The 8,066-nt window shown below is 49.0% G+C and overlaps 2 protein-coding genes across 2 annotated transcripts; both read left to right on the top strand.

Annotated features, from left to right (window-relative positions):
* Positions 1–40: 40 nt before the first annotated feature.
* On the top strand, positions 41–2,712 carry BJ212DRAFT_1280860 (uncharacterized protein; the record flags this gene model as incomplete). Its single annotated transcript, XM_041331582.1, has 2 exons — positions 41–159; positions 210–2,712. The coding sequence occupies 2 exons, from the start codon at positions 41–43 to the stop codon at positions 2,710–2,712; spliced, it is 2,622 nt and encodes an 873-aa protein (XP_041188637.1).
* Positions 2,713–2,924: 212 nt separating this feature from the next.
* BJ212DRAFT_1383384 (cytochrome P450) lies at positions 2,925–5,048 on the top strand (the record flags this gene model as incomplete). Its single annotated transcript, XM_041336730.1, has 8 exons — positions 2,925–3,165; positions 3,217–3,333; positions 3,392–3,514; positions 3,565–4,029; positions 4,084–4,256; positions 4,307–4,775; positions 4,828–4,929; positions 4,986–5,048. Exons 1-8 carry the CDS (start codon positions 3,010–3,012, stop codon positions 5,046–5,048), a joined length of 1,668 nt encoding a protein of 555 aa, XP_041188638.1. The 5' UTR covers positions 2,925–3,009.
* Between the last annotated feature and the right edge of the window lie 3,018 nt (positions 5,049–8,066).

The raw sequence follows: 8,066 nt of genomic DNA on the forward strand, positions 1-8,066 counted from the left end.
TGAAATGCGTCTACTGAATATGGTGAAGCCGAAGCCACCCATGACAGAAACGCAAGCTACCTTCGCAAATGATGTGGAGGATGCAGACCTTGGGGTGGGACCGGAGGACGCTTCGTCAGCTTCTAATATAGAGGTTGGATCCCTTGTTGAGATTCGAAAGTGGGTTTGGCTTATTTATTATTTGTTCTCGATGACTTATGATGTTGCAGGGGTTCTATATATGCACATGGTATAGTATTGGGCCATTCGTATATGAACGGTCGCATGTGGCATCTCTCCTTAATCAGTACAGGCGAAGTCGTTCAGCATGTCGAGTCAGATGTGTACATCGAAGTCCCTCGTATGGCCGACAGGGACCTCACGCTCCGCGCAGGCACCGGCATAACTCCAGTGGACCGCGTAGAGACTAATGCACGTGTTGAAATCCTCAAGTACCTACGGGAGGCTGAGAAAGAGATAAACAAGGCATTCATGGTCATTGGGCGGAAGAACACGATGCTATATCCCAACGTGCGGGCGAAGCACCCAGACGAGTGGGCGTCCGTCAGTCTTTCAGAGGCTGCGAAGCTGGTGTGCGATTATAGACCGGAGAGCTGGTCGACTCTTGTCGCGACACATAAATATATCATGGGTCGCCCTATCGAATTTGTGCCGCACATGCAGTCTCAGAGACTTACGCTCACGTACGACGTGCGGCCAGAAAACCATGTTGTCAAACTGCAGAGAGTCGTGGATATGGTGCGGAAAAGGAGTCCGGAACTGGAGGCGTTTATCGAGAAAGCTCGGGGCCTTATTCTTACTGCCAGAGAAAAGGCTAGCGAGTCTTGGGATGAGCCTCTGAGTAGAGTTGTCGTAAAGGATATCACATTTTCCCCAGATGATCGCACCATCTTGGATGTCTTGCATCTTGCATTACGCAGAACGCGTAACACTTCTGTTGATCCCTTTTCTGGAGTGGTCACATCCATCATCAAGAGGATTGGCTTGCATGCTCATAAAATGGTGGACGACGTGTGTCTGCGGCAGTTCTTGATAGAGATGGGAGAGATGGCCCCTTGGGAGGATATCGTCACCCAGAGGAAGGAGCTAAATCTGGACTTGACGCCGGACGAGGAGTCGCAGCGCGTCAGAGATCAAGACGCTCTGGTCAAAAGGGGCCTGTCTTTGCTGCGACCCGAGCGAGCGAAGGCAAAGCAACCATTAGGACCAGAAGACTTCTATGATCGTGATCCCGTCGAGCATCTGCGACACGACTTCGGAAACTTACCAGTCTACGTGATTGACGACGTGAGCGCAGAAGAGCTGGACGACGGCTTGTCGGTGGAACCTGTTATTCACGAACCTGGTTCGGCTTGGATACATGTCCACATTGCAGACCCCACTGCTGTCCTCCCACCGACTCATGCTATCGCAGAAGCAGCACGTCGAATGGGCTCCTCCGCATACTTCATCCACAGGACATGGCCTATGCTACCTCCCTCCCTTACCCACGACCGACTAAGTTTGTGCTCGCATTCTCAGAAAGGGGAGCCTGAGCCTGTTCTTACATTCAGCTTCAAGTTAGATGCTGAAGGCAGCATAGTCGACTACGATGTTAAAGCGGGTCTCATTCGCAACGTCAAAAGAGTTGATTACGATAGTGTGGATCGACTTCTTGGAAACGGAGGTGTTCAATTTGGCTACCCATTCGAGGCACCCCAAACCCCCGGAGTCTCCCATGTACCTGTACTAGAAACCAAAGATGTGGAGAACATGCGTCTTATCGACGTCCTGACACGCAGGTTCCGACAGCGTAGCCGCCAGACACTAAATCCATTCGTATTCTCAGCTCCAACAGCTACTCTTGTGGCTACTGCAAAACCAATCCACGGCGCTCCGACAACACCAGCTTGGAACCCTTCGTATTATCGTGGCTTCCCTAACCTTACCTATCAAGTGTATTCTCAGAAAACAATAGAGCGCGGCTCGCGGTTGTTTGTTGCCGAGTGCATGAAAACAGCATCCCGCGTTGCTTCACGGTGGTTCGCCGCAAAGGGAGTACCAATGTTGCGTCGTTCTGCACGGCCTCCGATAGCCCTCGAGGACAACGGAGACATTGAGAGACTGGTTGCGAGGATGGACGAGGATGGATTTGTGGATCACACGGAGTTCCTCCAGACAAAATTGCACATTCCACCTGTTGAGTATATCCTTCAGCCAGGTATGCACTGGTCAATGGGTATCCCAGAAGGGGAAGGTTATGTGCGTGTCACATCACCGCTACGACGGTACAACGATCTGGTTGCGCATTGGCAGATCAAAGATGCACTGCTTCGGCCGAAGGCATCTACACGCCTATTCACTCCCGGGTGGCTCACTACCTACGCCACCGAGGTACTTGCGTACGAGAAGCTTTGGAAGCATAGCGATCAGAGTCATCGCATGCAGTGGACACTCATGTACATCAAGCGCTTCCTTGACCACCCGAACCCTTCCAGTGATCGCATCGACCCTCTGCAATCCCTCAGTGCATACATCACAGAGCCTAGCAGGAGGCGCGACTTGCTGACGAACCAATTTTCATGCTACATCCCATCACTTGGTCTACCAGCAACAATTATCACGCCTAGGACTACGGAAATTCCGGTAGGGCAGTATGTGAATGTGAGAGTCAAGGAAATACAGGTCGGTTTGAAGGCGCTATTCATTCTGGAGCTATGCGGTGGTACATAGCTTTGCTTTATTTAGATTTTAACACGTCGTAATGCACCATAGGTTAATTCACTGCATATTCTAAAGCTCACCTCATTCTCTTGAGTTTCTCTCCGTCGGAAGCAAGTTATTTGTCGGGATATGATTGGTTCGGATGGTGAGATGACTAAGCCGAGTGCCATGGTTCGACAACCCATTTGGGAGGATAAAACGCGCGCTGAAAATCAAAGTTACACTAGTCGCGTTCGTGAGACTTGCCAGTGCCCCTTGGACAGCGCGGGAGCATTGACATCCATTGCATCTTGTCTTCGTTCTTTCATGTCGTTCAATTCGACTGCCCCAGCTGCGGGCTACGTTGCAGCTTTTATTGATGCTACGCGGCAGTATGTCGCCGCCTCTCCTGGTAGAGCAGTTCTGCTCGGACTCTTCTATACGCCACTTCTCATCGTCGTGCTGAACATTCTTAAGCAGCTGGTAGGCGTCTAGCAACCCCTGTTCACGTGTCTACTGATGCAATGCCTCCAGGTTGTTCCCCGAGATCCTTCACTACCTCCAGAAGTGTTCCACTGGATCCCTTTCATTGGGTCCTCCATCACGTACGGCAATGATCCACTCAATTTTTTCTTCAAGTGCAGGGAAAAAGTACGGTCGTGTGACATACATCTCTCATGTCATGATCTTGTCTCATACTCTTCTTCAGTACGGCGATGTCTTCACATTCACTCTACTTGGACGCAAGGTTACGGTCGCACTCGGTGCCAAAGGCAACAACTTTGTCTTGGGGGGTAAATCCACTGCGTTCTCTGCAGAAGATGCGTACACGGTATGTGCAATTGTTTTGGTCTTGCAAATGTCTTTCTCAACCACAAACAGCACCTCACGACCCCCGTCTTCGGTAAAGACGTTGTATATGATGTCCCCAACGAAGTATTCATGGAGCAAAAGAAGTTCGTTAAAGTCGGCCTCTCAACTGAGAACTTCCGGGCGTACATGAGCATGTTCGAGCAAGAAGTCGACGACTTCATGCGCAGCGATCAAGCATTCATCATCTGGCAAATGAACGACGTCAATGAATGGGGACGCTTCGATGTGACGGACATCATGGCCCAAATCACTATTTTGACTGCCAGTCGGACTCTACAAGGCAAGGAGGTTAGGAGTGGTTTGGACAAATCATTCTCTGCGCTCTACAACGACCTTGATGGAGGGTTCACCCCGCTGAATTTCATGTTTCCCAACTTGCCTTTGGAATCTTACCGCCGTCGGGACGAAGCGCACAAGAAGATGAGCGAATATTACACCGACATTATCCGCAAACGCCGAGAATCAGGTCACTCTGTAAGGCGGTTTGCATTAATGAGATCGGACGAATATTCACGATGCATCCTGTAGGACGAACCTGATATGATTTCCGCCTTGATGGATCAAAAATATCGTGATGGCAGACCTCTGCGTGACCATGAAATTGCGCACATCATGATTGCCCTTCTCATGGCAGGACAGCACACCAGCTCCGCCTCCGGTTCATGGACACTTCTTCACCTTGCTCAAAACGTCGAAGTCCAGTGAGTTTTGTTCGTTATTGGCAGCTAACATATACTGATCGTCATCATAGGGAAGCACTTTACCAGGAGCAAGTCGACCATTTCGGCAACCCAGATGGTTCTTTCCGCCCGATGACCTATGAGGACTTCCGCAAGCTTCCAGTTCTTGATTCCATCATTCGCGAGACGCTCCGCATGCACCCGCCTATTCACAGCATCATGCGTTACGTCCGTTCTGATGTCCCGATTCCTGCGACTCTCGCTGCCCCCTCCAAAGATGGTGTTTATGTCGTCCCGAAAGGCTACTACGTGCTTGCTTCTGCTGCTGTCAGCCAGGTTGACCCTCGTATCTGGGTTAACCCCATGAAGTGGGACCCGACGCGGTGGAGTGATCCCGAGGGTGTTGCTGCTCAGGCGTTCAAGACTTACTCGGACGAGAACGGCGAGAAGATTGATTATGGTTTCGGTGCTGTGAGCAAGGGAACTGAGAGCCCGTACCAACCGTTCGGTGCTGGGCGGCACAGATGCATTGGCGAGCAGGTGCGCTTGATTATTTGGTTGCTGAAGTGAATTTAGCTGATTTTTTGAATAGTTCGCATACCTGCAGCTGGGAACCGTGATATCCAGCATCATCCGCAAAGTCGAGGTTCGGTTAGAGGATGGCATCACAGAGATTCCAGCACACAACTACCATGTTTGTCTCTTCAGTTCATCACCGCTGACGAATATTATTGACCGTTGCTTCCATAGACCATGATCACGATGCCAAAGAAACCTCGGGATATCTGCTACAGACGCAGGAGATTTGATTAGAGGATCTTCTCCACTTCTTCCAGACATTTATACTACACATCCTCCATATTTACTCTTGGATGCTTGGTCACTTGCATAAATATACCGCTTCTACAAAAACACTGGGGGTAAATTAATACAGAACCCACTCACGTTCAATGCCCTGCTACTGGTACCTAATGAACCTGGCAACATTTGTAGTAATACGATGTGGTAGTTGATGCCCAGTATTGCTGGCTGTATACGAGTAAGTCAAAAGAAGATCTGAGACTGTAGTTCTGCATCCACGTGCGAAAGTATAGATAGAACAACCGAGTCTGATCAGCCTAGGAGACCACGCAGTCGTGGTTGGGAAAGCATCGGAATGCAATATTGTTGCGTTGGCCGTTGTCCTTACGATCCCTCCTGATGTAGAGTTTGGCAATGCGTCCAAGTACACGCCCAAGGGGGCACAATCATGGTCACAGTGAGCCTCCGTGGTAGATTGATCAGTCTGTATACCTTCTCGAGTCCGTTGCAAAGGGCCTGCGCCTGACAAATCACTTGAGCTGGTGCTTTATGTAAATCGATGGTGGTAGCACAGAGTCGTTATCATGCAGTTACTGAGACGAATCTACGAAAGCGCCGAGGTTGTGTGGCCAAATCGGGGAAATAGAAGAGTTGTTATGAACCATGATCGTCCAAGCTCGGCATGTATAGTTGAAACCTAGATGAGCCTGAGGATGTTGAAGGAGCAGTGCCCCGAGTTGGAGCATCCGCTTCAGCATTCGATTGCGAGGCCAACAGACCTAGGAGTAAGGCCAATCCTTCCATTATACGATCGATTGTCGCGGGCAAGGTCTCTTTGGATTCCCATAAACTCCATGACAGCATCCACGAGACAAGGTAATAGCAGATATCCATGCAGCGGGTATATCCACCCCCACACAAACGCAATATCCTGGTTCTCTGGTGATCCTGATGCTGCACACAATCATGACGAATACGACAAGTATCGGACTCACAGTACCAACGGCAGTCCTGGATGTCTGGTCTTCAGGACTCCATAGAATACCGCAAAAAACAATGCATACTATACACCATATTGAATCAGAGCGCCTGCCTACCCCACAAGGGTACACAAGTAGGTAGTCATGGTAGGTGGACCGCGGTGTAGTAATGAAGGAAGATATACTGTCATCATGGCGGCGCATGCTAGCGTCGACTAAAGCTTTAATCTCATTCAACGACGGAAGTCAATATGCACCATAATGCTTTCGATACAACCAAAGGTAAGTACTTCGTCCCCAAGAACGAGAAGCAAGAGCAAAATGACTGGCCAGTCCTTTTTCTTCAGAACGACTACCAGTCATGTGATCTCGAACTGCAGCCGCACTTACATTTTATTTACAAGTTTCCTTCCTGGCTAGTTGACTCGATATCATTCTCTTGCGTCGCCCTACTGGATTTTCTCTCCTTCCAACTAAGTGCGCATCGGTGTAGGTCACAACTCTGGACTATCCATAAATACATTCCCGTGGAAAAACGTGAGCGTCCACGTATCCTATAATCACATTTTGAACTTTCAAATTTTGAGATCCTAAATCAAGGCCCCAACTTCGATGTCATTGTCAAGGCTGTTGAAGACATCTTGGCCGCATCCACGCAATTATTTTACAAGTCCCGCTAAGTCCTGGAGGCAGTCACTGCCAGCCAGCTACATCGAGAGATTCAGCCTTCCCTATCTCGAAGTCGCCATCACGTCCACAACCTGGCATCCAGCAGCAGATGATCGACTCCTGCACTATCGCTGGTGCTGGTGCCTGCATATCTGTTCCTGGGTGCGTCGGTGTCACCGTTTGGAACTATGCAGACAAGCCGTTTTATGTTTAGTGTGCGATGCTCAGACGTGAGTACCCTCAATTCCTTCAAATTCCCCTAATTCCCCAGAGGCTCTGGGTCTAGCTAAAGAAAGGACGCAAGAAAATATTTCTTTATTTAAGCTTACTCATGGCATTCTCATTACAATGCTTAATAGGGTACATGTACCCCCGAATAACGCTTCAGTGACAATTCACATTCACATTCATATTCATATCTGTATTTCCGCCCTGTCGAATAAAAGTGAAAGGCAAGCTTCTCCACAGGCATTAACCAACCCTCAACCTCGTCGAAACTCGTTAAGTATGCCTCGCATCATCAGGCTACACATGCACGAATGTGCCTCGCGCACCTTTGGATCATCCGGAGTGAATCTTCTGTAAGCCAGTCAGCGTGAGTCAGGTGAGACAAGGGGGGATGTTGAACGAGGCGAGAAGATGAATCGAGGACAGATTGCCTAGGAACTGAAGCAGTGCACTGTCGCTCGATTTGGCTCTCGCACGCCTATTTGCCCAAGCAATAGTAGGAATGATTGCCATCACACAGAGAAAAGAAGGACCAGTGGTTGGTGCAAGTGTGGGTGGATGCGCAGCTAACGCCAGTAGAGATATCAAGGATATCGGTTTAAATATTGTCAGCACGTATAGCAAATTACTTGACTAAATATACAACGAAAACATTGCCTAGACTTACTATGTGTCCTTAAAATCTACCTCGGAACACCAAACAATACCATCACGAAAGTGGAAATAAATACAAGCAAATCCCCCGTTCCTGCAGAGCACTGGAGAATTGTTGAATTCACTAAGTATTACACACCACTACTAGTCGATATATGCACGCGCTCTTGGAAAGCGATTGAGCTCATGCCGGTTGCTGCGTCAGTGTTGGCTGCGAGCTTAGCGTGATATTCTCGAATACTAAGGATCAGGCGGGGTCCCATTACAAACGACTGCACGACCTCCAAAAGGTCAAGTACCCCACCACAAATCTGAGTGTCCAGATAATATTGGTCCTAGAGAAATGATGAACTATGATCACATGCGGAGGTAAGTAAAAGATTGACATACCATTGAAGAGAAATCAACAATGAGTTGGAAGCAAGAAACAGCAAGAAAGCTACCATGTTCGACCCGTCAACGGAAACAAGGGAAGGATAATCAAAATATGAGCCCACCT

The sequence above is a fragment of the Suillus subaureus genome (genome assembly GCF_016647635.1).
Source record: "Suillus subaureus strain MN1 chromosome Unknown BJ212scaffold_38, whole genome shotgun sequence".
In the NCBI taxonomy this organism is placed as follows: domain Eukaryota; kingdom Fungi; phylum Basidiomycota; class Agaricomycetes; order Boletales; family Suillaceae; genus Suillus; species Suillus subaureus.